Source organism: Saprolegnia diclina, assembly GCF_000281045.1.
Source record: "Saprolegnia diclina VS20 unplaced genomic scaffold supercont1.34, whole genome shotgun sequence".
Taxonomy (NCBI): Eukaryota; Oomycota; class Saprolegniomycetes; order Saprolegniales; family Saprolegniaceae; genus Saprolegnia; species Saprolegnia diclina.
Window position 1 is genome coordinate 402,941 of NW_008246101.1, and position 26,250 is coordinate 429,190.

Sequence of the window (26,250 nt, forward strand, 5' to 3'; positions counted from 1 at the left end):
TGCTTTACGGGGCGTAGACGCGGAGGAGCGAAATGACTTCGACTTGACACACGGGGCAGTTCTTGGAGTGGATCGCATGCGCCTGGTAGCGCTCGCCATCCTCTTGGCAAAAGCAGAGGTGGCCGCAGGGATACACGGCCATGTTCGCCGTCTTGTCGCGGCAAATGACGCACTCGGGGCCGTGGTTGGTGTTGCCCATGGCCGCGACCGTCTCGGCCGTGTCCGCCTGCACACTATATTGAGCAAGCGAAGAAGAAGAGCTGAAGGCAAGACGTACCTTGAGCGACTGGACGTTGCGGTCAATCTCGCAAATGAGTGTCTTGGTCGTTTGCTCGAGCACCTTTTGCTGCGCTTCGGCCTGCGCGATCTTGGCCTTGACTTGCACGCAGAGTTGCTCGTACTGCAGCCGGACACCCGCCTCTTGTTCGGCCCGGAGCGCCTCGTGCGCGACCTTGGCTTCGACTTCGGCGAGCTTTTGACGCAGCGCCGTCACCTTGGCTTGGCTCACCTCGGCCGCGGTTTGCGCTAGATATTCGAGTTGGTGGAGCGCGATCATGGCGCCATCAAGACGATACCTTTGTCGACCTTTTCTTCGTACTCGAGCGTCTGCGCCTTCCACGTCCGGCGCAGCTGGAGCTCGGCGCGGAGACGGCGGTCGGCTTCGTTCTTCACTTGCGTCACACGCTTCTGGGCGTTGGCAAGCTCTTTTGTCAGCGTCGAGACGGTCGTCGCAAGCTCCTGGCGGCTCGGGGCCGTCGACGCGGGTTTTGGCGGGCGCGGTGTCGGTGCTTTTGGTGGCGTGACGTTGTTGGTACTGCTACTGCCGCCCTTACTACTGCTGCTGCTGGGCTCTGGCTTGACCGTCTTGTTCTTGACGCCCCAGTGCAGCGACGTGTGGCTTTGGCACACCCAGCACGTGAGTCCAATGGACGGTTTCCCGCGCTCGAGCGCGCGTTCGAGCTTCTTGACCGGGTCGACCGTGAAGAAGCCGTCGCGGTCGTCTTCGCAGTTGGATGTGACCGCCACCACGGGTTCTTGGATCGACTGGGCGGTCATCGGCACGTAAATGGCGGCGGGAATCCCATACTTTTGAACCAATCCCGGGGCAATCGTCGACCCAATCATGTGCAGCGACATGGACACGGCCGGGTTGCAGTAGTAGACAGTGCCGTCGGCCAGCGCCAAGACGTGGTTGCCATTCTACCATAAGCGCCATATAGAAACAACCCAAAGCTTGGAGACGGACCTCGGTCGCGTAAATATGGTCGACGATGCCCGCGCCGCGGGACCGCCCGGTGGACAGATCCACGTTGAGCACAAACTCTTGCCGCGGCGCCGATGGCTCTACCCATCGCCATCGCTACGTCCGTGTATATGGATGGAATGGGACCATACCGAGGAGCGAGTGGCGGTAAAAGCCACCGACGTTGGTGTAGCCGTACGCGTACTGGCCCTTGATGTACGTAATGTCCTATCCGTCAAAGATGCAGTCAAGATATGGAGTGGAGATACGGGCACCTTGGTGTTGGGGACCACGACTTGGCTCGTCTCCCCGCCCTCGATGAGCGCCGAGTCGGTCGTGAACGTGAAGATGCGAAGGTTGCTGTCGAGGCCGACGCCCGCGAACGAGAGGCCAGCCGACGACGCTGAGAAGAAGGCCGCGTGCATGGCCGTGTTGCTACATATGTGCTCTGTATACGAGAGGACTGGCCATGGCAAGACGAGCGAGTACCTCGCAGAGTTGAACTGGCGAAGGTACGTCCACATGGGCCGGCTGTTCTCAGCTTGCTCAAACTTCCAGAGCCGGAAATTTTGCACGCCGAGGCCAAAGAGCAAAAAGTAGGATTTCTTCTGCGGGTCCGTGGCCGTGTTGTCGGACGCATCCGCAAAGCCCTACTATGGACGTGAGTTCACTACGCACCACAGTTGCACGCACCCGCAACTTGGCGTCGCTGAAGAAGAATTTGAGCAAATTGGTCTCGTCTTCGCTGCCTATCAAACACGGTTTTATCAGTATCAAGTTGATAGAATATGCGTGTCCGTACTCTTGTGGTGCCGGAAGCGATCCAAGTGGATGGCCATGACGGTCTTGGGCGACGTGCCGCGACAGCCCACGAAGCAGTAGGACCCGTCCGGCGTCACCTTGAGCCGAACCGTCGCCGGCGTCATTTGCTGGTTGAGCTCTTCGTCGAGATGCCCGAGGAGATAGCCATACCTACGACGCTCCATGCACCTCTGCGATGCACCGCAAGACGTACCGCTCTTCGGTGCACGAGCTGTTGATGTCAAAGAGGCGCACAGAGCCGTTGGAGAAGGCAATGATGATGCACTGGCCATCCGGCGTCACGTCGATCGAGGTCGCTGGGTCTTCAGTCGAGAAACACATGCTCTTGAAGCTCGACGAGAGCGTAGAGAGCGCCTTCTTGGGCTTCTTGGCCGGCGGCGACGAGACGCGCTCGAGAACAGTTGTTTGCGGCGCAGCGGACGGTGCAGGCGACGGCAGCGCGGCAGTGGCAATCGGTGGTTCCACCCGAAGCAGCGTCACTAGCGTACATTCGATGGAGACGAATCGCGTGGCTGTGCGTACCTTCGGACGACCGAACGGCGGGTGACGCAAGTGGCGTCACCGCTGTCGATGATGCTCGGTTGTGGAGGAGAATGGGGGGGCGGGGACGAATCGGGGACTGGGCGACCGCAGGCGACGGCAGCCGCGCAAGCACGCTCACTGCTTCGTCGTGTGGGCCAAGTGCATGGAGGCGAGAGAGATGAGGCTTACCGGGGCGGATCGCAGGCTTGTTCTACCAAGATACGATATGAGCCAATGCGCGTCGACAAGCGGTCGTACCGCGGTCGGCGTCGAGGCGGCGTCAACGTAGCCTTCCAGAGGCGAGGCGCGGTCGACTGCTGTGTGAGCTGCTGGCGTCGGCGTGCGACCGCCGGGTGGCAGAATCGGCACGTCGTCGTCGTCGGCGTCGTCGTCCTCTATCACGCGCTGTCGCTTCTTCTCGTGCTGGATCCGGGCCATGTCCAGGATCGTCTGGGCGCGCTTCGCCTTCGGGATGCGGTTGCCGAGGAGTTGCATGTTGTTGTGGATCATCTTCTCCATCTTCTTCTCCATACTTGGTCGCGCGATCACGGACTCGCGCTACTGGCGGCGGCCACCTCAGTATCGAATTGTGAGCCCGCCAAGACATTCGCCGCTCATTGGTTGTATTCCGCACCCGACGCATCCCATCGATTGGTCAAAATACGATACAGAACGCAACGATTGGTCCATTATTTAGAAAATACGCGGCGTCCATTGGCCAGTATTGTTGAAATGAGCATGGCGGCCTCGCCAGCGCCACAAAGTACACGCAGCCGCTCAAGCGTGCATGATGCAAGCGAGTTGCCGTTCGTAGATGCATCTGATTGTCATCTTAGTCGTTGTTGCTCAGCGGCTCGGGCGTCGCTGCCTGCTGCATCGTCGTCGTGCGCCGCGACCGCATGACGTTCCACGTTCGCTCTTCGATCTTTTGGAAGCCGCCGGTCCGGACGCGGAGGTCGGGGCAAGGCTTGGGCATGATCACCTTGCGGGGCTCGCTGCAATTTGTAGTCGCATTGTTGTTGTCGTCGTCCTCGTCTTGTGCGGTCGCATGCGCCGTGGTCTTCCTCGAGGCCATGCCGAAGGAACTGGTCGTTTCTGGTTGCACTGGAGCGGTAATAACTGACGTCCGCTTCAACCTCAGAGTTGGCTTGCCGTGACCAGATCCAGATGCAGTAGCCAAGCCGCAGCAAATGATGGTTCTTCGTGAAGGCTGCGAGCATGCATTGGTGGAGAAGAAGACGACGATCGTTTAAGATAAATAAGCTTGTAGGATTTGGCTTGGGTTACGCAGCCAGCCACGCGGACACATGAACGGATCTAGACTCTAAGCAAAAAGCGACGATGTACACATCTAGGCAGTCGCCCGCTGCTTCTTCCGGGGCGACGCCTCTTTGTCGTCGTCGTCGTCGCGCCGGCGCTTCTTTTCGACGCGCCCGGGGCTGTCGATGGACGTCGGGCTCGCACTCCGAGGCTTGCAGTCGTCGGCCACGACGCTGTCGTCCTTGGCCTCGTACGCGAGGCTTGCAAGCTCGGGCTCGACGTCGGCAGGCGCGTACAGCGTCATCATGCGCGCGACGCAGTCCTTGAAAGCATCGGCATCGACGCCGAGCGTGTCGAGCGCATAGGCGGCGAGGGGGCTCGCGCAGCCAAATTGGGTGGCGCACACGACTTCAAGGGCGGCGGCAGCGACAACTGAGCTCGGGAACACTTGGTACTCGTAGTCGATCGCGCACTCTTCGAGGAGCTCCATGGCCGCCTCTTCCAGATGCACTTGAATGGACGGCACCGACTCGAAGGTGAGGAGGTCCCGAAGAAACGCAACCGGCGTCGCGGGGTTGAGGCGCCACTGGAGCACGTGGAGGAGCTGCTTCTCCATGAGAATGATTTCGCTGCGCGGGTACTTGTGCTGGCAAAGGAGCTCCATCTCTTCCATTAGGATCGGGCGCGGCTCGTGCATCTTGGACGCGACGTACATGGCGACCATGGACACGAGTTGCAGCACGATCTTGTCGACCGAGAGCGCCGCCAAGTAGACATCCATAAAGTGAATCGCACATTCGACCGTGTCGGCGCTGAGCTCGAACGCCTTGCCCGTGTGCAGCATCCATTCGGCCATGCGCTTTCGCCACGACGCCACCATGCCTTGCGTCTGCACCGTCGCGAGGTACCCGCTCGGGCGCGGGCTGTCCTCCTTGGCGAGCAGCAGCCGCAGGTGGCGGCGCACGGCGTCCGGCTCGAGCATCTCCGTGGGCGTGACCGCATGGAGTTCCTCGACACAGCTGAGATCCGTCATCATGCTGTTGCGTGCTTCTTGCGAAATGAGTGGGGCATCATGGGTGACCTTGCTACACGGCGTATACCTTTGACACTTGATAGCTCGTCACGAGTGTTTACCTCGCAAATTGCGCTCGCGCGCGTGGAGAAAGCACTTGGACTTTGTATAGGCTGCCTGTCTAGCGCCTCCAGGTGCCGTTTGTTTGTCGATAGGCTACCCACATACAAATAGCAAGGTACGTTTGGCGCCGCTTTGCCACGTGCCAAATGCCGCATATGCGCATTTACATACTGTTGCCGCGCATCCGAGATATTAAATTTGTATTGAAATATCGTCCTGTTTGTATGGAAAATGGCAGCGTTGCATTGTATGAGGCGGTTCTTTTTTATGTCGGCGCTGGCACGAAGCGTTTGGATTGGCCATTGCCCGAGATCCGTGCATCATCATTTGTATTGGCGCAAAGGTCCCTTGCATACAAACACCAAGTTGGGAAAGCCAAAACGCGGGGTTTTCACGTCCACCTGGTATGGCCGACGCCGGTGCTTGGCGCGAACGTTGCCGCCAAAACCAGCTCGATGGGCGCTGGACATGCAGCGCACCTATCGCAGTCGGATGTAAAATATTGCACAAAATTGCGACAAATAGACGGCGAACGACACGCCTCGACGAGGCAAGAATGAGGGAAGAGACGCTCGAGTTAGTACTTCACACGCGCCTGCAAACATGGCGGACGACATGTATATGTACTGATGGGCACGGCTTCAAGTGGCAATCTTTAAAAGCCAGTTGAGAAGAATCCATCCTCTAAAGGGCCTTGGCAAGCTGCACCGGCACCCCCTCGTGGAACGAGCTCTCTGCCGCCAACTTGCCACGTGGATGCAACCGCGCGTCAGTTCATCCTTTGCCATGTCCAGAACGCCCAACTCAGAGCCCGCCAACGCAGTAACACGGGCAGAAAGTCCGTACGCCCGGAATACCATGTACTACTTGGACGGCATGCTTGTGGCCAAAGTAGCGAGTCGGCAGCAAGCCGTTTCAGTTTCAGGGTCAAAGGCTGCACGCACCTTGCCACCTCCATGCGATCGTCATGAAGCAAGATGGCGCACGGCGAAGATCATGCGAAGTAGGCTACCCTGAACATTGCGAGCGGATGTGATCGCCGGCATCTCGTCCAGCGCGAGCAAGTGCCGGCAAGTGCGGCAACCCGAGGCAAGTGGGCCATGCCAGCAGCTGGCCACGTCAATGTCGTGCTCAGAAATGCACCGTAGGCGTCGACGCCATCCCTAGTCAACTTACGACCACGCGATGGCTATATAGAGCGAGCGACCAGGCCAGGTGCAGGCGACGATGCTGCCCGTGTCGCCAATACGCCATGGTATTACTTGCATCATCGAAACCATCCTGTTGCTTACTCGGGTGGGCACACGGTGCAGGGGCACGGAGCAGGGTACAGACACGCGCGCCTTCTATTTTCAGTCAACACCACGCGCGGCGACGTCGATGCTTGTACCGATGACGCGCTCTGTCGTGTTTGGAGGACTCGATCCAGCAAAAGCGCAGTCCAAGGAGCTCGCGAAGATACGTATACTGTACTTTTGTATGCCATACAAATTCTATGTGATGGGTTTCATGAACACTAAAACCGGTGTCGCCTTCCGACATCAAATAGTGTGTATAACCAATCAAACGAAAGATGGCGGTTGGTTGGTGGTTGGGTGGGCGCTGTGGCGTTGGAGATCCGAAGACCAAAGCAAAATCGATATTGAGATGAGCGACACGGAAGAGGCCAAGGGCGTGACGTACGAGGAGCGCGTCAAGCACGTTAGCATCATCGCCAACCCGCTCGCCAACAAGAAGCTCACCAAGAAGGTGTACAAGCTCATCAAGAAGTCGACCAAGGTCAAGTGCACCAAGCGTGGCGTCAAGGAGGTCGTCAAGGCCATTCGCAAGGGCGAGAAGGGCATGTGCATCATCGCCGGCGACATCTCGCCCATCGACGTCATCTCGCACATCCCCGTGCTCTGCGAAAACAACGATATCGCGTACGTCTTTACGCCGTCCAAGGTCGACCTCGGCGCGTCTGCGGCCTCGAAGCGCCCCACGAGCTGCATCATGGTCACGCCGGGCAAGCAGGGCTTCAACGTCCAGGAAAGCTACGACGAAATCCTCGCCGAAGTCAAGAAGATCCAGCCCACCTACTAGTTTGTTCAATAGCTACCTTCGTTGCCACCTCGACCGACTGCGGCAGCTTACTTATTAAGTCACAGAATTCCATGTTAAATATCCCATTTTGTGGCAAATTACAAGGTGGAAATGTTGGAGTAGAGCACGGACGAGTCGTTGCTGGACGCCACTTGGTGGACGCGCAACGCCGCCTCGATCTCGTCTTCCGTGAGGCCGTCTTTTTGCATTTGGTTGACGGTCTGAAGGATCGAACCGAGGTTGGCGCCACCCGACCGGAGGTTGCTCCGGCCAAAGCTCGTCGAGCCCATCCCAAACGACGACGACGTGGCGCGCGATTGAATCGAGGTTCGAGAGCCACGGTGCGACGCGGGCTGTGGCTGGAGCGGCCGCGCAATCTCGTTGTTGATGTCGTCCTCGTCCTCGTCGTCATCTTCGTCGTCGTCGTCTTCGTCGTACTCGGAGCCGTAGTACTCGGAGCCGTACTCGCTATAGAGGCTGTAGAGCTCGCTGTGGTTCTCATCGTGGTTCATGCTCTCGACAATGGACATGGTGACACGCTCGCCGCCCACAATCTTGTGCCACGGCGCGCCATGGCCGCAGCCCGAGCACAAAATCGACTCCTTGTCGACATACGACGGGACGTACGAGACGCAGTCGCACTTGTGGTCCGTGTCGCGGCCAAAGAGACACCCTTTCCGCGCCCCAGTCTTGCTCTTGCTGCGGGCCATCTCTTCCCAGAGCAGCGCCCGCGCCGGTACGGGCTTGGAGGGCACGAGGCCGACGGCGCGCTTGGCCGAGTACTCGCGCGCGATATCTTCAAGGATGAGCTGCGCTTCGTTCAAGCTCATCGCACTCTCGTCGCTGATCGAACTGCCCACGGATGCAGCCGCCATCTTCGGAAATGTACGCCTGCGGGTGTGTAGCATCCGGATACATAGACACGCTCGTCCGGATATCAAGCATATCAAGCGCCAAGGCTGCAACTCACACTCGAGTCGCCAGCAGAGGCAACAATCCTCACATCGGCAGTCGTATCTACCCTAGCAGATGCAAGCTCTGTGGCGCACGAAGGGGCAGCGATATGCTATTAGCTCTCGCCCAAGCGTCTGCTCTACTGCGACTCGCCAAAGCGATCATGTTGACCGACGCTCTCTGGGCCTATCGTTCGATTCACTGGCGCGCGATCCTGATTGTGGTGTGGAGAAGGGCGACAGCAATGCATTACATTGGGCCCAACGAAGTCGTGGCACGACACTACTTCAAAGTACACGCCATGCAGCGCGGTAGGACTCGTATCGTTGATCGCTTGCCGATGAATGTTGCTGCACGGGAGCCAAGTTGGAAGCCAAATACCTGCCAAAAATGGATCTAGTTGGACCAACATCGCGCGATGTCCCTGGTTTCGCCAAATCAGTTCTTATTCCCTTGTCGTTGTCTGGCTAGCCGTCGGCTGAACCCTCCCAACCTTGACACAAATTTGCACGTGGAGCGTCCGCCATGCTTCCACTGCGTAGCGAAGTGTACTGTACGAACGCGACGCCAGCGACTTGGGGTGCGAGAGGCTGGCGGGAGGGGCTTTGGCACGCGGAAGAGCGACTGAATTTTAGCTGGGAGGTTGATTATAATGCAATTACATACATTGATGTAGATAGAATTGAACCGTGCTTTAAAAAAGATTATGTACCGGATGCTATCCGGACTGCAGGCCAATCGCAAGTGCTGGGTTGTGGAAATCTTGCCGTCGACCCCAGAGATAATGGAGCTCAAGACGCGTGTGCTCGACATCCTCTGTACGTGGCGTGGCATGCAAGGCCGGGAGTGTTCATGCAGCATGTGTGTAGGCGTGCTCCTGTCGGCGCTGCTCATGATCTCGGTCTGGTACTGCGCCCTCTCGCCCGACTGGATGGCGCAGTCCGGCGACAATGGCCAGTCCAGCTACTCGCAGGGCATTGGCCTCTGGTCCAACTACACGTTGCAGATTGGTGCCGACGCGTTTGACCCGGGCAACTCGTTCTGGCTGCCGACGCAGCCCAACGCCGTCGACTCGTTCGATGCCCAGTGGTACGTGCACCGATCCTGCTCGGGCAAGAAGATCTCATGGCCGTCATAGCGAATCGTATCGCAAGGTCGACTGTTCCGTTCTGGAAGGCGGCGAGTACGACAAGCAGTATTGCGTCATCCAGTCGATCTACTGCGGCACGCCGCTCTTCATCGTGCAGGTCGTCATGGCCATCGCGGCGGGCCTCTCGGTTCTCGTCTTTGCGTGGGTCATCGCCATGGCCGTGTACCCGCACCGCACGCTCACTGAGAACTACCTTTTGCACATGTCGATCCTCGCCGGTACGCACTCGGATCGCATATGGCGAATTGCCATCTTCTTGTCCGGTAGGCTTTGTGCAAATGGCAGCGATCGGTCTCTGGTACACATACGTCTACCTCAAGGTCCTCAACTCGACGTTCTACTCGGACGAGTACACGCGGTGCACGGCCAACCCAACGAATCGGTCGTGCTGGAGCATTCGGTACGCCGCGTACGCGACGCTGGTCGCCGGTGGCCTCTACCCCGCGCTCGCCATCGCGCTCTCACAGCTCATGAGCTTGAAATCGTCTCGATACCGCGTGCAGCTCAAGCAGCACTGCAAGGAGCTCATGGACGAGATGCCGTTCAGCCCGCGCGGCTCGGAAATTCCTCGCCCATCGGACGCGTCGACCGTGCGCGAGTCGGACATGTCGACCATCACCAACAGCATGCGCTAGCTACGCGCGAGATTGCTTGTGCCGAATCGCCTGCACGAATAATTCCCTTTTGCTCATACAACTAGCATTCAAAGATGGAGTCGAGTCGTCTTGGGACACTGTGCAGGACAGCCCAAGTGATAACCTGTGCATCAAATCCTACAAGCCACTCAGCCACTTAGAGCGTACCCACGACGGCCATGAGCGCTGCAGTGTACGTTCAAGCCTACGATGGGCGCCAGGTATAGGTGTCTCCATCTCGTCTCTCAGTGCTGGTCGCAAGCACGAGTTGCTGCAAAGGTCAAGACGACCGGCATGACCGACCCACTGGGACTTCAATATGGTGGCGATTACCTGTGAGAGTACATATGTTCGTATCGAAAAAAAGAGGTCGCTTCGATCGGGCCCAGTCGGCCACAGCAATTTCGTGGTCGAGAGAAGATGCAAGCGTTGGCCCGTCGCGTGACCCCTCGCCTCGTCCAGGGCGCCCAGCGCCGCCACGGCGGCTCGCTCAACAAGAACAAGCACATCGAGGTCTGGAACGGCGTGCGCGAGAACTGCGACCGCGAGTTCGTCTTCAACGGCGCCAACATGGGCAAGTTTGTGTTTGGCACGCTCGGCCCGTTCACGCTGCTCTACTTCCTCATCAAGGACGAACAGATTGCGCGCGATGAGCTTGAAGGCAAGCCCCACAACCCGCACCGGTACTTGTAATAAGCGTTGGCATCTTGGCTGCCACGCATGGAATCGTATCATCCCCTTTGCAAGTCGACAACATGTTGCTACATAAAAGGAGTATACTAGTCGGGTTTACAATAGCTTGAGCGGTCGCCGCGGCGAGAGAAGCTTGAGCGGCGTCGCCGCCGCCTCGCGCGGGCGCCGCTCGAGAAGGAGCTCGTCCGGGATCTGCGGCACGTAGTCGGGCGCGCGCGTCTCGATCCAGTTGCGCAACGTCCAATAATGCGACTTGTCGGGCAGCGCGATCGCCGCCGAGAGCGCCGCCGTCCAGTCGGCCACCGCCACGAACCGGTTGGTCTCAAAGAGCACGAGCGAGTAGTGCACGGCCTGGTCGTACATGCGCTTCTCGAGAAAGTGCGCAACGAGCGGCCGATAGCAGCTCGTCGTCCGGTCCATGAGGTGCTTCTTCTCATCGAGAAGCTCGAGTGCATCATCGATCGCACCGGTCGCAATGAGGAGCTGGACCTTGAGCTTGTAGAGCATGCCTGCAGCTGGCCACTCGGTCGTGCCCTAATGCACAGAGATGTCGTTCGCCATCAAAGCAAAAGTCAACCTCCTACCTTGTCGCAGAGCGCGATCGCCTTGTCGTACTCGCCAAGGTGCAAGTAGGCCGTGACGGCCCCCGAGATGGCGTACGTGTTCAAGTTGGCGCCTTGGGCGAGCACGTGGTTGTAGATTTCAATGCTGCGCTCGGGCGCGCCCTGCTTGGTGTACGCCATGAGCACCGCGCCAATGGCAAAGCCCGTGAGCTGCAAGTTTTGGCTCACGAGCTTGTGGTGAATGTGCACGACGAGTTCCCAGCGCTTGGCCCGCGCGCACGACTGGATCATCGAGAGGTACGACTGGCTGTAGAGCTCGACGCCGGTCGTTGTCGCCTCGTCCAAGATGGCGTAAAAGCCGTCCCACTGCTTGCAGTTGATGGCGCAGAGAAGGAACGCCGTGTACGTCGACGTACTTTTCGGGATCGTTTCGTCCGTCATCTGCTGCCAAATGTCGGTCGCCGTCTTGTAGTCTTCGTGCTTGCCGCACGAGTGCAGCACAATGTTGCAAGCAATACTGATCGAGTCGAACGTGAGCTTGTCGCAATCGTTGAAGAGGTCGTCAAAGAGGTTCAGTGTCTACGATACGAGATGAGCGATGGGCGCCAGGTCCTGTAGAGAGAGTACCATGTCGTGGTACTCGGCCTTGCACGCGGCCGAGAGCGCGCGCGAGTACGTGACGAAGCTCGGGCGGTAGCCATCGCGGCGCATGACGTCAAACACTTGGAGCGCCTCGTCGTAGCGCTGATGCGCGTAGCAGGACGCAATGACTTGCGAGTAGGCCGAGATGTGCGGCTTGGCGCCGTTGTTGCGCGCAAACTGGAGCACCTCGATGGCTTCGTGGTAGTAGTTGCGCACCGAGAGGAGCGCAATGAGCTGCGCCATGTGCTCGTGGTCCACACGGTTCTGCGCGCCCATCGAAGCGTTGATCTTCTCCGTGGCCCAGTCGGCCACACGCCGATTGTACTTATGGCGGCCGTTGCTCTGGTTGTACTCGGCGCCATCGAATGGAAAATCAAACACGCACGAGTTGAGCACCGGGTGGTCCGGGAACTCGTCCGCGATGCACGCCGACGACGACTTGAAGCGCGTCGTCCACGGCGCCGGCAGCGACGCGGCCGTCGGAAGGCGGCCGCCGAGGCCACCGACCGCGGTCCATCGCATCGTTCGCTTCGAGACGTAGCGCAGCATCGTACTTGGAGCCGACGACAAGCTATGAGGTCCACCGTTTGCAATTGAGGCTGGCGTATCCGGATTCGAATGCTGCCTCACCTTGTGATTTATTAAATTGTATTCCACATCGTTTTTTAACACCGCCAAGTCGCCCTCTGTACAGACAATTTAAAAAAAGAACAATCATTTTTATTCGAGTGGCCAGCCAGGAATCCGGATACGAAGCCCAAATCCGCGCGCCATGAACCTTGACGAACGCGATGGCCAAGGCGACGACGTCGACGAGGTCGATGTAGGGCCAAGCGTCGTCGGCCATCAGGTGAAAAGAGCGCCGCCGTGAGCGCAGTAGTTGCAAGGTTGCATGTTAAATGAGTGGCAAGTCGCTGCTGCCAAGCCATGCACCTCGTCGAGCTGCGAAATTCCAGAACTTAGTCTGCCAGATCCTACCGGCTACAAGTCGATCGAGGGATGGGCGCCGGCATGAGTACACGCTCCTGCACTGTGTTGTAGCTGCTTATCGGATATCTCGGGCGCGGAGCTCCTTGGACGTCCATCGAAGCGGAGCCTCGAGGGCGACAAATGTACTAGTAGCCGCGAGCTGCCAGGAAGCGCGATTACGCTATCCTCGCTTCGCCGTCATGGGAGATTGCTACATGGCGACTGGGTGTGCGCCATGGCTCGCCACAGTCGTCGCTTCCGACGTACACCTGCGGCCTTTTGGCTGGAGGTAATCGTGCCATCGAGTTGGCTACGTGTTTCGTTGCATCCTGTGCCTGTTCTGATGGGCTTGGCTTATTCCGGCGTGACCTCTTTGGCAACACTCGTTGGAGGCGGACGCGTCCCGGAAGTGACGGCGGAGGACACTGGTTTCCAGAGTCGATGTACTTTTAATAGGGTATAGTTATATGCTGATCACCCCTAAAGTCCTTGCTCGGGCTTGGTTTGGCTGATCATATAAAATAGAAACACGAGGAGGCAGATGAGGAAGAGGATCAAGAGCACGAGCCAATTGTTGCACTGGACCGAGTCGTGGCCGCCCGTCATCTCTTCACGGTACTTTTGTGCCCAGTTGGGCACGATCTTGAGGTCCGGCCGAAGCTCGTACAGCTCTTCCTTCTCCTTGGGCGAGAGCCGCCGGATGACGCCCGTCTTGGGCTTGTTCGCACGCTTTGGAGGCCGAGTCATTGTCGTCTGATCGTCCGTGATAGTAATCTTCACCTCGTGGTCCTCGACGAGCGCGTCTTCGACCGTCGACGTATCGCGCCACATGATGCGCTTTTTCTGCTTTGGTGGGATCATCGAGCCAGCGTGGTCGTGACCGTAGGCCGAGATCTTACGCAGCGCCGATGGCGTCGACGGACGGCTCTTGAAGACGTCACCACCGTTGGACACGGGGCTCAGCTGCATGCCATCGCCGTCCGTGTTGTCGCTCTCGCCGACCATTTGGGCGTCCGCGGACGCTTGCTTCTCGTCGAGGAGCGAGTACCGATTCCGGGCGCCCACGATACGTTTGACAGCCGTCAAGAGCGTCGACGACACGTCAGTCGCCACTGAGCTGCTCGGCGGATGTGCAGCGACCTCTTGCGCCATTTCGCGGAGCTCCAGCTCGAGCGACCGGGCACGGCGCACCGCGACCTCAATCGAGTGGCGCGAGACCTCCGGCGAGAAGAGCGTCGGATCTACATAGTCTTGGTCGTCGTCGATTGTCATTGTCTTCTCGTCGTCGTCGTTCAAGTCGATGGCCTTGAGCGCCGGCTTCTTCATGAGCTGGCTGTACTCAAGGATCGGGATCGCAATACCCTGCGGCAGCTCCGACTCGGAGGTGCGCGCGCCCGGCGGGATGCTGGCTTGGCCTTGCGGCGACTCGTGCGGCTCGCTCGTCGTCGACTCGCTCGGCTCCTGGTGCGTTCCCATCGGATGCGTGTAGCAGCAGGGGCGTCGTCGACACTGGCCAAAATCGGAAATCGCGCAGGCTGTTGGGTGGCAATTTATTCCACAAAATTTAATTCGGCAGTTTTAAAGCGCATACGGCAGCTCGCATAAAAACACGGTTTTTATTCGCACCGCCGCAATTTCGATTTAATGGTTTGCTGCTTGCAGCTCGAGCGCGATCGACCAATCACAGCGCGCGGAGCTGGATACCTTCGGCAACGACGATCGACTGTCGCGTACCATCAAGCACCGCAGCGACAAAATGCTGAGCGGCCATCATCAGCTTACGCTTCATCTCAAGGCGACGCCAGGGCCGCGACGCTCCGACCAGTTCGTTCTTGGCGTGATCAGATAGAAACAGCTAGGTTCAAGTGCCACGGTGGCGCCACGAGATTCCGAAAGCGAGAAAGGCCGGCGAGATCCGTGCACAGAAGACAAACGAAACTGCAAAATGCAGTTTGTTCCTGTGCGCACTTGGATCGGCTTGCTTGTGTGAAGGGGAGATTGACGCATCCAGGAACACGCGGCAACAATGGCTTGGTCAGCTCTGTTACACCAAGTGCAACAAATACTTCACCGGAATGAACCTCACCGCGACACACATTGTGCAGCGGAGGCGTATCGTTCAGGACCGAGCTCGTCGCTAGCACTCTACAGCGAGCCGACAAGACCACGTTCATGTAACAAGAGGTCCCGAAATACGATGCAAGGCAGGAGCCTGCGTACGACCTCGCGAGCTAAGACTCGGCGAGATGGAACTCTCAGAGCGCAGCTCACTCCCAACGACCAAGTGCTGGTGCCAACTCCCACACAAAGGCGTAGCGCTACGTATGCGAAGTCTTCGGTTTGGTTTTCGCTAATTTAGTTTTTAACGCGAACACGTTTGATTGATTGAGTAACTACTTCGCCGGTGTTGGCGTCGAAGGTCGTCATCACCAACTTTCACCAAGGACATAATCGAGCCTTTCAATCGCGATCGTTTTCGGCTTTGCTCGCTTCAATCACAGGACGCAGAGGGTTATCTCGCATCATACACGAGAGAAGGCCAATAGTGTGGTCGGGGCAATGTGGCAGCCATCAAGACGCATGGAGAAGGCACCGGAAAACCGCGCCAAAAGATCGGAAAATGTCAAAGGGAGGGTCCGCGATGGACCTGAATTTGTCGCTGTCGAAGGATACGTCGCTTCGTACGTATGCCGGTGGGCTCTCGTATCTTGTTGTTTGTATAGCATTTTGAACGGCCACATATAAAATGACGTATTGTGAACGTACAATGTACGTACGTCGATTGTACGTCGAATGTACGAAGGCGATGAGTGGTGGAGCTGGTGTAAGTCAGTCCGAACAAATTATCCCCCTTGGAAGATGGTCGCCGCTAAAGCCGCCCGCTGGCACAAGATTGGTTACGGTAACTTCATCGTCCACGAGTTGAAGCGCCCGTACTTCCGCCCGTTCGTCTACGGTGGCCTCGCGTCGCTCTTCATCTGCGGCTACCTCCCCACCAAGGGCGCGACCGACGAAGACAAGGCCAAGTCCGACTACTGGAAGCGCGTGAACGGCAAGTTCGACTACCTCGCCGAGCACCACTAAGCGCTAGACCAGCCACGATATACTGCTGACGAGGCGCATAAGATCTCATGTTGCTGCTTGTATTCTTCGTACGATTATGACTTTTTGAACCCGTCTTAGACGACAATCTGCAGTGTGCGGGCGCGGGACGGGCCGTTGTACACGGGCGCCGCCACGTTGAGGTGGCCTGGCACGGGCGGCAGCGGTGCTACGACCACAACCGGCGTCGCCCACCGAAACATGCGCCCGCCCGCGAGGTGAAACTCGAACGAAATGGCGTACTTGAAGCTCACGAGGTCCGTTTCGATCGACGGCTGGGCGTGGAATGGCACGCCAAAGCGCATCTACACGCAGCCGTGAGCATGCTATCCACAGTCTCAACGCATGAGCAGACGTTGGTTTGGAGAAGGTCGGCCGTGACTTCGATGACCGTCTCGAGCGTCGTCGTCGCCACCTTCTTGCCAGGCTCGAGCGAGTGCTCGCAGAGATGCTCTTCGAGCACGAGCGCGCCCTTGACCGAGTCGCATGCCATGGTGGCGGTCGCAAAGTCAAACGACACGAGCAGCGTATCTCCAGGAAAGAAGGCCTGCTTGTGCAGAATGACGCGGACCAAGTGGTTCTGGTGCTGCCCGATCGTAAATTGGCTCTGTTGCACGCCGAAGCCGCGCTCTAGCACCGTTGAAGTCGCCGCATTATCTGTGACGACAAGAAGGACGTACCCACTTCGACGCGGCCGTGCATGAGGCGCGGTTTCATCTCGAACGGAATCTCGTGGCCATGGCGTACGGCAACGGGCACGATCTTTTTCTCGTGCTCGTCCGCCGTCGGTGAGAGCAGCGCAGCTGGCACGGGCGATCGGCACGGACTTTGGAGGCGGAACGCGTACGACGGCGCGTAGATCTCGACCGGCACGTGTAGCGACTGGGCGAGTGCTGTGCCCTTGATCTTGAAAATGAACGTAAGAATGTAGAAGGCGCGGGCCGACGTGCCTATTGGTAGATGTCAGTTCGCTCGATCGAGGATCAAATGCGCAGGACCTTTGAACGTCGGGCACATGTCGTTGGGCAGCCCGACCGCAAAGTGCGTACGCAGGGACTCGTGGACGTCGGTATCAGAGAAGAGAATGCTGGGCTTGCTCTGGTAGATGCACGTGCCCGTTTGACCCGAGAAACTGCGCACGTCGGGCAGCTCGAGCGATGTGGCCAGGTCGTCGTCCAACTTGGCGAGGGTCACGATGGGCACGGTGAGCAGATCCGCATCAACCGAGATGTGGCCGTGGAGCTGGACAGCGCCGGCCTCGACGTAGAGGTCCTTGGGCGTGCGGATCTCGAGGCAACCACGTACCGCGCTTCCCGGGTGGAAGTACGCGCACGCGAGTGACGCGGTGATCTTCACTTCGTCCTGCATGCCGATTGCTACTAGCCTTGATTGGTCAAAAGTCGATGGATTCAGCGACATTATAGCCAATCAACGATGGTATCGAGGTTGAACCCGCGAAGATTTTAGCACCCGCGCGTCCCGAGTGCCACGCACGACGCATCGTGGCCCCAGCATTGATTGACCATGGGCCCTGATCGAAACATCATTTGCTTCACAGTAGAAATAGGATACTTACTAGCTAATTGCCCCTTCCCTGCCTACCTGGCTGCGGTTGAGGCTTCATGGCGTCAAGCCCTCTCATGTGCAAGCTCGGCGCGGAGGCTTGCATGGGCAATTGTAGGCAGATGGAAGTGAATCCGGCGGCTTCAGTCTACGACTCAGCGAGGTTCAAGGACTGCGTACGGAGGCGGCCATGGCAGTGCGAAGAGTCCACACATCGCAGCATGAAGCGGTCCGTGCGAGAGAGGAAGGAAGACGACACGAAATACGAGATTGCCCATCATTAACACATTCTCATTGGAATATAACCGTGCAGATCAAAACAAGGCCGGTGGTTGTGGTCGTTCTTCGACTGCAAAAGTAGCGAAAAGGTGCACGCGCGTTGGCCTGTTCTTGCTCCGTTTTGAGGGGGGCAATTTATCTCAAGCGGCGAGCTTCGCGTTCCCATTCCATCAAGGAGAGGATGTCGCCTTCGCGGACCGGGCCCTTGACGTTACGGATCAAGGTACGGGCTTCCTTCGTGCCGAAGTCATCGATGAACTCGACGCGGACCTGGGTGACGTTGCCGGTGTTACCGGTGCGGCCCAAAACGCGGATGACCTTGGCGTGCTTGACGGGTTGATCCTATTCGCGCATTCTTAGTGCCCTCTCTTGCCACTCGCGGGATTCGGTCGCCGCGCCTAACGTACCATATTTAATGTTGAGTGGGCAGGCGAGAACTCGAATGAAATGAACGGAAATTCCAATACGTAATTTCCCTCCAGTCATATTGCTGCCAGCGTGCCAGCCAGTCACAATCGAGCTTGCTTGTAATTGGCCAAAATGATGCACTCTTGCAGCCTCTATTGCTGCCGCGATTCACCGTATATATTGATATCTTGCAAGACCGCATGTGCAATATGACACAAAAACCACTGCAAGACTGGATTGTATTGAATTTGGCGAGGCAAAAACCCCACCAGTCATTTGCCTCTCGATGATTCGTTGAAACTCCCCGGATTTGAGCGCGATCCGCGTCGTCGATTGGCTAAAAGCTTGCATCGGCGCCGTCCGCCGGACGCATATTCGTGGTTTTGATACGTCAAGATGGTCTGGAACCGCCTCCGCTTCCCCAACATGGCCGTGACGTACGTCGCGAAGACGGCCAAGACGCGTCTCCCGGAGAACCAGCACATCTTCCGCGTTGAGCCGAACTACACCAAGCACGACGTGAAGGAGTACCTCCAGAAGGTCTACCGCCTCCCCGTGACGAACGTGCGCACGATGAACTACGAAGGCAAGTTCAAGCGCGCGATGCAGGGCCGCCACGTGTACAAGGAGAAGGACTGGAAGAAGGCGATCGTGACCTTGGCCAAGTAATCGAGTATGTCGCTCACGATAGCAGGCCGCGGACGATAGACCGGTTTGTAATTTAAACAACAGAACGCTAGGTGGAACCCGTGGCTTGGGCGAATTAACCCGTCCTGTTCTTGCGCTCTCAGCCATCTTTGCATTCAGGCCAAGGCACGCGCCACGCTACCGCTGCGCTGCACACTGCCAAGAGGTTTTGGATCGGCTATCATCGTGGAGCTTGAAGCGTCGCCAGTCGCGCCGCCTCCACGCCTCATTCAACAGACCTTTGCTACCGTCATACCATACTGGCGATGCAGCGATGACACGCTGTAGGTGTCACGACGTCGGATCGTAGGGCCAAAGCAAGCAACGAGCAGCTTGATGGTCGAGCGGGCAATAAGCGGTGGCACAATCAAGCCAAAGCGCACTTAAAGCAGACAGCAAGGCTAGATCAGGTCAAAATCGTACTTAGTCGGCAAAATGGGCGCACTTGAGAGAAACTTGGGATTTCTGTCCAATCAATTCCCTCGAAATCGCGGCCAACTAATCCAATTGCCGAAATTCCACCCGCCATCATGAGCACGCCGAATTCTGTCGTCTCGGACCCGCGCTTCAGCAAAGTGCACAACGATCCGGTACAACTTCGTTCCTTGCGCGTCTACTAACTAACTAACTACCATCGTGCTCGCAGCGCTTTGCCCGCAACTCGAAGAAGCGCAACAAGGTCCAGCTCGACAAGCGCTTCCAGGCTGTCTTGACCGACAAGAAGTTTCAGAGCGTCCAAGGTACACGGCCTGTGACGCGCTTCAGATCTTATATGGCGTCTAGGCAAGTACGACAAGTATGGTCGCCGCATTGAGGAGCAAGAGAACGAGATGAAAAAGTACTACAACCTCGAAGACGAGGACGAGGACAAGGCGGACGACGATGACAACGACGACGATGACAACGACGGCAAGACCGACAAGCCCATGACGGCGGCCGAGAAGCGCATTGCGTACCTGAACAAGATGGCGCGCGGCGAGCTCAGCGACGAAGCCGCCGGGTCGAGCGACTCGAGCGACAGCGACGACGAGGACGCCGAGGTCGACGACGAAGCGACGCATGAGCCTGCTGAGGATATTCCCATGGGCGATGAGACCAAGCGGTTTGCGATCATGAACTGCGATTGGTCTCGCATGCGTGCGGTGGACCTCTACGCGCTCTTCGAGTCGTTCGTGCCTGCGGGCGGCGTCGTGCACGACGTGACGATCTACCCGTCCGAGTTTGGCTTGCGACAGATGGTACAGCCTAGTCTGCGCATTCAAGCTCATCGATTTGTAGGCCGAGGATGAAAAGTACGGTCCCCGCGGTCTCTGGGACGATGAGAAGAAGACGGAAGATGGCGATGACGACAGCGAAGACGACAGCGAAGTCGACGAGGATGATCCACTCGGCATGAAACAGTCGGCGTCGAATGAAGAAGAGTACGTCTTCTCCGTCGCCACTTCTGAAACTCAAATGGCGACAATGTCTAGATTTGACAAGGAAAAGCTCCGCAACTTTGAGCTTCAGAAACTCAAGTACTATTACGGTGTCGCGAGTTTCAACACGGTCGCCGCGGCGAGCGCTGTCTTCGACGCGTGCGACGGCCTCGAGTACGAGACGTCGGCCAACACGCTCGACTTGCGCTTCGTGCCGGACGATGTCACCTTTGCACATGCACCGAAAGAGAAGGCGACGTCCGTACCCGACTCGTATACGCCGGCGATCTTTGCGACGCTCGCGCTGCAAAACACGGAGCTCGAGCTGACGTGGGAAGCCGACGACGGCGAGCGCAACGAGCGCCTCACGCGCATTGCCAACTGGAAGGACATGCACGACGACGATTTCGCCCAGTATGTGGCGTCCGAAGGGTCGTCGTCCGAAGATGACGACGACGACAAGGCGTCGAGCGCGGCCAAGGTCGAGAAGCTCAAGCAAAAGTACCGCGCGGCGCTGCTCGGCGACATGGCCAACGACGCCAACGACGGCGACGACTCTGGCTTCAACGACGACTTTTTCGGGAAAGATGAAGCTGGGGACGGCGGTATGGAGATGACGTTCACGCCGGGCGCTGCGATCCTCGAAGCGAAGAAGCAAAAGGAGCTCGAAGCGAACGAGACGCCGTTTGAAAAGTACCAGCGGGAGAAGAAGCTCGAGAAGAACGAGAAGAAGCGCAACAAGAAGCAGGAAGCCAAGGCCGCGCACGCGGCGCAGCTTGAAGCACTCAAGCAGGCCAAGAAGGGCAAGCACGCGGCGGCCAAGAAGGCCGACGACGTCGTTGGCAGCGACGACGATGAGCGGGACTTTGACATGAAGGTCATTACCAAGGTCGACAAGCACAAGGAAAAGAAGGGCAAGCGCCACAAGAAAGAGCTGGCCAAGCTCGAGAAGGCCGCGGGCCGCCAAGCGGACTTCACGTTCAACGCTGCCGATGATCGTTTCGGCCAGCTGGTCAACAACAACCCGGATTTTAGCTTGGACCCGACCGACGCGCGCTTCAAGCGCACGGAAGCCACCGAAGCGATCTTTGAGGCGCGCCGCAAGAAGCAGTCGCAGCCGACGACGGCCACGCCGACGTCGACGACCGAGGCGAGCAGCGGTGGCAAGGGCGAACTCAAGTCGCTCGTGGACTCGCTCAAGCGCAAGGCCCAAGCACCGCCCAAACATGCCAAGAAGCAGCGCTTTTAAATGACCGTTCGTACTAACTCCTAGAAACCTATACTACTACTCCTACTACGTTTATGCAGTCGCTTCCGCTGCTGTCGCTTTATGCACTGACTTTGTGGAGGACATTGCCCTTCCATGCAAGGGAAACTGGCTCGTTGCATAATATGCGCCGGTGATCGTCGGGCAAATGCAGACAAATAAGATCTGCTCCTGCAGCGGGCACGAGTAGAGAGATACATACCTATACACTCTGCTCAACACCATGCAAGGTACTATACACAGCCACACAGCAAGTGCGTTCACAACGCTTGATCGAGCAGCGTTGCGTCAACGAAGGCGCGCGATCAACGTTTGCAGCCAGGTGGACGTGCCATTGGCATGACATGACACGCTATTTCAACGACCTTTTTATAGTGTGCTAAGCTGAGCAATCGCGTTCGGGTGTCTAGACCACGCTGTCGGCGCAGCCTCCATATCGAAGACATTGCAGTCACACATTACAATGGATTGCCGATGGGCGCGCGCGCTCACGATCCATTTGGTTGCCGCGATCGCTGGCTGCATGGTGACTACATGCACACTATATATGGCACATGTCGGGTCGACAACGCACAGTATATCCGTGTGGACCGGCCCGTCTGTGATTATCCGGATCCGGATTCCAAAGATTGCATGTTTTTGTTGCGGTTGGCGTGTTTTTCTTGGCAGGGGTGGGGTTGTCGGTGCGTGTGTGCGCCATTTGACTTGAAGTAAGTATGGTATACAAAGGGTGGCGGGCGTTAGCTGGCCGTCCGAAGCTGCTAGTGAAGAAATTTCCCCCAAGTCGACCATCATGCTCCGCGTCGCCGCCCTCCGCACCCTCGGTAGATGCGTCCGCCATGGCTACATGCTAGGCTCATGATGATGCTGATGTAGCTGCCGCCCGCCCGTCGGTCGCCCGCCCGCTGGCCGCGTCGTTCAGCTCGGCCCCGAAGGCCGGCGAGACCGATGTGGTCATCCCGGACCTCCACGAGACGTTGGAGTGGACCTTGTCGTCGCCGCCGCCGCTCCATCAGTTTGAGGAGTCGCCGATCATCGTCGAGACGTGGGGCCCCACGGACCCCCACCACCACTAAATATGCGACGCTCCGTGCGAACGTGACTGTTAGAAGGGTCGGTGAGGTGTTGCCTGCCACGACATAATATACTCTTGATGCTAAACCATCTTCTCTCGGTGGACGCGCATGCTGGCAACGGCGTCGAGGATGCGGGACACAAGGTGTATTTAGGCTTAGTAATCGTCGTCGGCCAGCGCCTTTTGCATGATCTCGACGTCGCGCATGTCCTGCGAGAGCACCTTGGTGACGTGCTCGAGGCCTTGTCGCTGCCGGTCCATGATCTACATGCGCATGAGCACCTACTCTCAGAGGGCATGGGCATCGTACGCCAAACACGAGGTGCAGGTCTTGGTCCGAGAGCTGGCATTGCTCCTGGTCCGGGTGGGGCTTGGCCGCCTGCATCGCCTGGAGGGCCATGAGCTCGTTCATGCGGGCCTTGAACTGCGTCGGGTTGTCGAGCATGCTCGCCACCTTCTTGAGCGTCTCGCTACCCAATGCGTGAGCTCGATTGTGACGATGTGTATTGCGAAAGTACAAGAGTTTGACTTCGTCCGCATGCAACGGCTTGCGCAGGTTCTTGAAGACTTCGAGCTTGCGCATGAGCTAGACGCATGCAATGAGCATGGTGCTACAAGATGGGAATAGGTACCTGGATGAGGCGGTGGAAGAGCGCAGCGTGCTGGTGGCGGCACTGCGCGAGCTTGACGTCGGTGTCGCGCGACGTCTTTTCCATTTCCTTGACCTGCGTCACCATGTCTTCGGCGTACGTCGCAAACTTGTCGGCGTGCTCCTGCTGCAGCTTGATGCGTGTCGACAGCTCCTTGAAGCCAATGACAGCCGCGGGCACGCAGTTGGCCGGGTCCGGGTTGTCGCGCTGCGCTTGTGTCCACAGCTTCTCGCTAATGTGCGCCGGTCGCACGTACAAATGCTTTTGCGCAGGGTCGACGGCGTTGTAGAGCATGTGCTTGAAGCGCGACTGCTGCGGGTCCATGTACGCCATGCGGATGCCCGTGAGGCTCTCCATTGGCGAATTGGCCGCCGCCGACGTGGCGGCCGCGAGCGCGTTCGTGGCGCCGGGAAATGCGTTGGTCGACGACGCCGCGTTGAGCTGAAAGAGACCGAACGCCGGCGCGGTCGGCGCGGCGGCACCAAACCCGCCAAAGCCCGATGGCTTGGCCGCCGCATTGCCAAACGAAAAGTTGGACGTCGGGGCGCTACCAAAGCCGCTGCCAAAGCCACCCGTTGACGGCGCGGTCGCGCTGTTGCTGCCAAAGCTAAACGCCGACGTGGAGGGCGTCGACGGCGTGGCTGCTGCGCCGCCAAATGAGAAAGCGCCCGCGCTGGCCGGAGCGGCGGCGGCGCCAAAAGAAAAGCCAGAGCTTGGTGTCGTGGACGCGGTCGTTGCCGTCGACGAGGTGCTGCCAAAGCCAAAGCCACCGGTCGAGCCCGCTGCAGGCGTCGAGGCGGCGGCGCCAAAGCCACCAAAGGAAGACGTCGGCTGTGTCGTCGCTGCGCCACCAAAGGAGAACCCCGTGGACGCAGGTTGCGCCGCCGGGGCGCCAAAGCCGCCCGTGGCTGGCGTGCTGCTGCTGCCAAAGGCAGACGTCGAGGACCCCGCGGCCGGCGCGCCAAAGGAGAAGCCAGACGCGGCCGGCTGGGCCGCGGGCTGAGCACCGAACGAGCCAAACATCGTGCTTGCTGTGGGAACGGCGCGGTGTACTCGAGCTTGCGGGGTGGCCGCAATAAAATACAATTCACGTCATTGCATACTTGTATGAAGAAACATATAAATATCGTTTTATAATACGCCCCTCCGGCTGGTTGGTCCATTTTTCAAGGAGGAGCTGCGCCACCCATGCGCCAGTCGAGCGCAGCGCGATGGCTGCAACATGGCCTCAGCTTGCACGGTGCTAACCGTAGAGAGCGCATGTGCCATGCGCTTCATCAAGCGAGGATGCTGGTCGTGCCACGAGAACGGCCTCTAAAGCCATGCCACGGTGGCGGCAAGCGGCAAGAACGACGTTGTTGGCGGGCGGAACGTGTTTAAATTAACTAGGTGGGGCGACTTCTTCGATGACGCGGTGGGCGAGCACGTATTTGTGCATGTCTTGTTCCAGGACGACGTGCAGGATAGGGAACTCGACGACCGCAAGGCCGCGGAGGTTCTCGGCCATGCTCTTGGCAGGGTCGATCGTAAAGTACTGTGGCGCCGACGCAGCGACAAACTCCTTTCGGAGCAAGAAGCACCATGCAGCACGACCTGCCTTCATGTACGGCTTGAGCGTTGTGCGCAGAGCGGCCGTGTCCTAGTTGAACGATGCATGAGGCCCGGGCGATCACATTATTGGCATACCACGCGGATCGCCAAGAGATCGTCGAGGAGGTCGTTGAGAGACTTGGATTCATCCCATCGCGCCTGGACGATCTTGGATACTGGCGAGAGGTTGATGAAATGGAGCTCAAGGCGCCAATGCAGGACGTGGCCCTTGACACACGACGTGTTGGCCTTGCGCTTGGACATGCCGGGCGCGAGGAGGCTCACGTCGACGCCCTTGTCGATCGCGGCCTTGGCAAAGTTCTGCCACGCTGCTGGGAAGCGCCCGAGCCAATCCGCGGGCAGCTCGGGGTTGGCCTTGGCCTTCTTCGTGAGCTTCTTGTAGTTGCCTTTCGGCGCCGTTTGCTGCGCTAACGCATTGATCGTGGACGCCGACCGCGCGATTTCTTGCAAGAAGAAGTAATCTACACATACGCTTGAAATGCTATCATGCAGAGCTCGTACGGCGTACCACTCGTGATATCAGCGTCCTTGAACGCGGCCATCGGGATGTACTTGGTGCGATCGCGCTTCCCGTCGCAGTCGTACTACACAGAAGCTTGCATGAGTTGCATGCCATGGCTACGGCCAGGCGCGTACGTGCGTCTTGTGCTCGAGGCAGCACTTGAGCGAGCACGTAATGCGCTCGCACTTGGGGCACCGGTACTTGATCTCGAGCGCCGAGCACATGGCGCAGTCGACCTCTTCCCGCTTGCGCTTCTCGCCGCCTACGTCGCTGGCCGGCGCAGCTGCATCGTCGGCCGTCACCGGCGCGGGCGCTGCCATCGAGAGGCTGATGCCCTCGGTGATCGGGAGCGACGACATCGATTGCAAGGTGCCACCAAAGATTCAGGCTGCGGCGCTGATTGGCCCGGAGCTACCATCCAATCGTGTAACGGACCGGATGCGCTCCCGGGTTTGCTTTTTCCTAAGCGACTATTGAAATAGTGTGAAGATACGTTTTGAGTTGCTGTGATGAACTGCAAACCTGAGCAGCAGAGCAGAAGCTGCCAGACTTCCCGCGTTGTCCTTCCCGGTACGGCCGTGCGTGGTCTTCTTGGTGCTATTACAGTTCCCTCTCGACATGACGGTATGCTTCTACGCTCGACAGCAGGCGCCATGCGATTCAAGCTCTAGCTTTAGCTGCAGAGGGAGCACACCGGTCTAGTAGGGAGCGAGGATCGACTGCGAATATTTGCCAACCCACCTTGCGCTGTCGCGTCAATCAAATGATTGCAGTAGCCCAAGACGGATACAATTACAACCAATGGGCGCGTGGCACGCTTATAGCGAGGCCTGCGATTGGTGTACGAACCAGATTCACGACCTGGTCGGCTGGTCCAATGCCACTGCGCGTGCGTTCATGCAGGCTTCTTCGCGCGGGGCACGGCTGGATCGGTGCAGTTCCGCTTGGAGCAGCTCACAATCGAATTTTGACTCTTCACAACAGCCATGGCCAACACGACCAACGTCCGCGGTATCAC

General features: G+C 58.3%; 16 protein-coding genes across 17 annotated transcripts; 7 read left to right on the forward strand and 9 right to left on the reverse strand.

Moving 5' to 3' along the window:
* SDRG_10334 lies at positions 1-3,167 on the reverse strand. Of its 2 annotated transcripts, none has more exons than XM_008616319.1 (13): positions 2,846-3,167; positions 2,777-2,798; positions 2,588-2,725; positions 2,259-2,544; positions 2,046-2,215; positions 1,937-1,992; positions 1,733-1,893; positions 1,519-1,678; positions 1,396-1,471; positions 1,247-1,344; positions 576-1,200; positions 278-525; positions 1-226 (listed from the first exon to the last, which is right to left on the reverse strand). In XM_008616319.1, exons 1-13 carry the CDS (start codon positions 3,116-3,118, stop codon positions 5-7), a joined length of 2,535 nt encoding a protein of 844 aa, XP_008614541.1. In that variant the 5' UTR covers positions 3,119-3,167; the 3' UTR covers positions 1-4. The 2 variants fall into 2 exon arrangements, with proteins under 2 accessions (XP_008614541.1, XP_008614540.1); XM_008616318.1 differs by having other exon boundaries at positions 2,588-2,728.
* An 86-nt stretch (positions 3,168-3,253) lies between these two features.
* On the reverse strand, positions 3,254-3,717 carry SDRG_10335 (hypothetical protein). The gene has a single exon (XM_008616320.1). The coding sequence runs from the start codon at positions 3,660-3,662 to the stop codon at positions 3,420-3,422; it is 243 nt and encodes an 80-aa protein (XP_008614542.1). The 5' UTR covers positions 3,663-3,717; the 3' UTR covers positions 3,254-3,419.
* A 97-nt stretch (positions 3,718-3,814) lies between these two features.
* On the reverse strand, positions 3,815-4,974 carry SDRG_10336 (hypothetical protein). The gene has a single exon (XM_008616321.1). The coding sequence runs from the start codon at positions 4,881-4,883 to the stop codon at positions 3,939-3,941; it is 945 nt and encodes a 314-aa protein (XP_008614543.1). The 5' UTR covers positions 4,884-4,974; the 3' UTR covers positions 3,815-3,938.
* A 1,603-nt stretch (positions 4,975-6,577) lies between these two features.
* SDRG_10337 (hypothetical protein) lies at positions 6,578-7,150 on the forward strand. The gene has a single exon (XM_008616322.1). It carries the CDS (start codon positions 6,630-6,632, stop codon positions 7,062-7,064), a length of 435 nt encoding a protein of 144 aa, XP_008614544.1. The 5' UTR covers positions 6,578-6,629; the 3' UTR covers positions 7,065-7,150.
* On the reverse strand, positions 7,088-7,939 carry SDRG_10338 (hypothetical protein; the record flags this gene model as incomplete). The annotated part of the gene is made up of 1 exon (XM_008616323.1): positions 7,088-7,939. One exon carries the CDS (start codon positions 7,937-7,939, stop codon positions 7,163-7,165), a length of 777 nt encoding a protein of 258 aa, XP_008614545.1. The 3' UTR covers positions 7,088-7,162.
* Positions 7,940-8,767: 828 nt separating this feature from the next.
* Positions 8,768-9,882, forward strand: SDRG_10339 (hypothetical protein). Its single transcript, XM_008616324.1, has 4 exons — positions 8,768-8,836; positions 8,888-9,107; positions 9,157-9,386; positions 9,436-9,882. Exons 1-4 carry the CDS (start codon positions 8,803-8,805, stop codon positions 9,801-9,803), a joined length of 852 nt encoding a protein of 283 aa, XP_008614546.1. The 5' UTR covers positions 8,768-8,802; the 3' UTR covers positions 9,804-9,882.
* Positions 9,883-10,162: 280 nt separating this feature from the next.
* SDRG_10340 (hypothetical protein) lies at positions 10,163-10,559 on the forward strand. Its single transcript, XM_008616325.1, has one exon. The coding sequence runs from the start codon at positions 10,224-10,226 to the stop codon at positions 10,494-10,496; it is 273 nt and encodes a 90-aa protein (XP_008614547.1). The 5' UTR covers positions 10,163-10,223; the 3' UTR covers positions 10,497-10,559.
* Positions 10,560-12,305, reverse strand: SDRG_10341 (hypothetical protein). Its single transcript, XM_008616326.1, has 3 exons — positions 11,687-12,305; positions 11,081-11,638; positions 10,560-11,030 (listed from the first exon to the last, which is right to left on the reverse strand). Exons 1-3 carry the CDS (start codon positions 12,248-12,250, stop codon positions 10,593-10,595), a joined length of 1,560 nt encoding a protein of 519 aa, XP_008614548.1. The 5' UTR covers positions 12,251-12,305; the 3' UTR covers positions 10,560-10,592.
* Positions 12,306-13,060: 755 nt separating this feature from the next.
* On the reverse strand, positions 13,061-14,185 carry SDRG_10342 (hypothetical protein). The gene has a single exon (XM_008616327.1). The coding sequence runs from the start codon at positions 14,144-14,146 to the stop codon at positions 13,151-13,153; it is 996 nt and encodes a 331-aa protein (XP_008614549.1). The 5' UTR covers positions 14,147-14,185; the 3' UTR covers positions 13,061-13,150.
* A 1,288-nt stretch (positions 14,186-15,473) lies between these two features.
* SDRG_10343 (hypothetical protein) lies at positions 15,474-15,848 on the forward strand. The gene has a single exon (XM_008616328.1). The coding sequence runs from the start codon at positions 15,530-15,532 to the stop codon at positions 15,752-15,754; it is 225 nt and encodes a 74-aa protein (XP_008614550.1). The 5' UTR covers positions 15,474-15,529; the 3' UTR covers positions 15,755-15,848.
* Positions 15,793-17,159, reverse strand: SDRG_10344 (hypothetical protein). Its single transcript, XM_008616329.1, has 4 exons — positions 16,771-17,159; positions 16,453-16,722; positions 16,128-16,402; positions 15,793-16,077 (listed from the first exon to the last, which is right to left on the reverse strand). The coding sequence occupies exons 1-4, from the start codon at positions 17,138-17,140 to the stop codon at positions 15,850-15,852; spliced, it is 1,143 nt and encodes a 380-aa protein (XP_008614551.1). The 5' UTR covers positions 17,141-17,159; the 3' UTR covers positions 15,793-15,849.
* Positions 17,160-18,306: 1,147 nt separating this feature from the next.
* Positions 18,307-18,864, forward strand: SDRG_10345 (50S ribosomal protein L23). The gene has a single exon (XM_008616330.1). It carries the CDS (start codon positions 18,419-18,421, stop codon positions 18,689-18,691), a length of 273 nt encoding a protein of 90 aa, XP_008614552.1. The 5' UTR covers positions 18,307-18,418; the 3' UTR covers positions 18,692-18,864.
* Positions 18,865-19,200: 336 nt separating this feature from the next.
* Positions 19,201-21,476, forward strand: SDRG_10346 (hypothetical protein). The gene is made up of 5 exons (XM_008616331.1): positions 19,201-19,299; positions 19,356-19,449; positions 19,493-19,947; positions 19,988-20,130; positions 20,182-21,476. The coding sequence occupies exons 1-5, from the start codon at positions 19,240-19,242 to the stop codon at positions 21,374-21,376; spliced, it is 1,947 nt and encodes a 648-aa protein (XP_008614553.1). The 5' UTR covers positions 19,201-19,239; the 3' UTR covers positions 21,377-21,476.
* A 650-nt stretch (positions 21,477-22,126) lies between these two features.
* Positions 22,127-22,558, forward strand: SDRG_10347 (hypothetical protein). Its single transcript, XM_008616332.1, has 2 exons — positions 22,127-22,218; positions 22,271-22,558. The coding sequence occupies exons 1-2, from the start codon at positions 22,188-22,190 to the stop codon at positions 22,468-22,470; spliced, it is 231 nt and encodes a 76-aa protein (XP_008614554.1). The 5' UTR covers positions 22,127-22,187; the 3' UTR covers positions 22,471-22,558.
* Positions 22,559-22,600: 42 nt separating this feature from the next.
* On the reverse strand, positions 22,601-24,211 carry SDRG_10348 (hypothetical protein). Its single transcript, XM_008616333.1, has 4 exons — positions 23,102-24,211; positions 22,988-23,055; positions 22,780-22,939; positions 22,601-22,733 (listed from the first exon to the last, which is right to left on the reverse strand). The coding sequence occupies exons 1-4, from the start codon at positions 24,140-24,142 to the stop codon at positions 22,626-22,628; spliced, it is 1,377 nt and encodes a 458-aa protein (XP_008614555.1). The 5' UTR covers positions 24,143-24,211; the 3' UTR covers positions 22,601-22,625.
* A 250-nt stretch (positions 24,212-24,461) lies between these two features.
* On the reverse strand, positions 24,462-25,621 carry SDRG_10349 (hypothetical protein). The gene is made up of 4 exons (XM_008616334.1): positions 25,367-25,621; positions 25,239-25,314; positions 24,806-25,191; positions 24,462-24,758 (listed from the first exon to the last, which is right to left on the reverse strand). Exons 1-4 carry the CDS (start codon positions 25,589-25,591, stop codon positions 24,501-24,503), a joined length of 945 nt encoding a protein of 314 aa, XP_008614556.1. The 5' UTR covers positions 25,592-25,621; the 3' UTR covers positions 24,462-24,500.
* Positions 25,622-26,250: the final 629 nt, after the last annotated feature.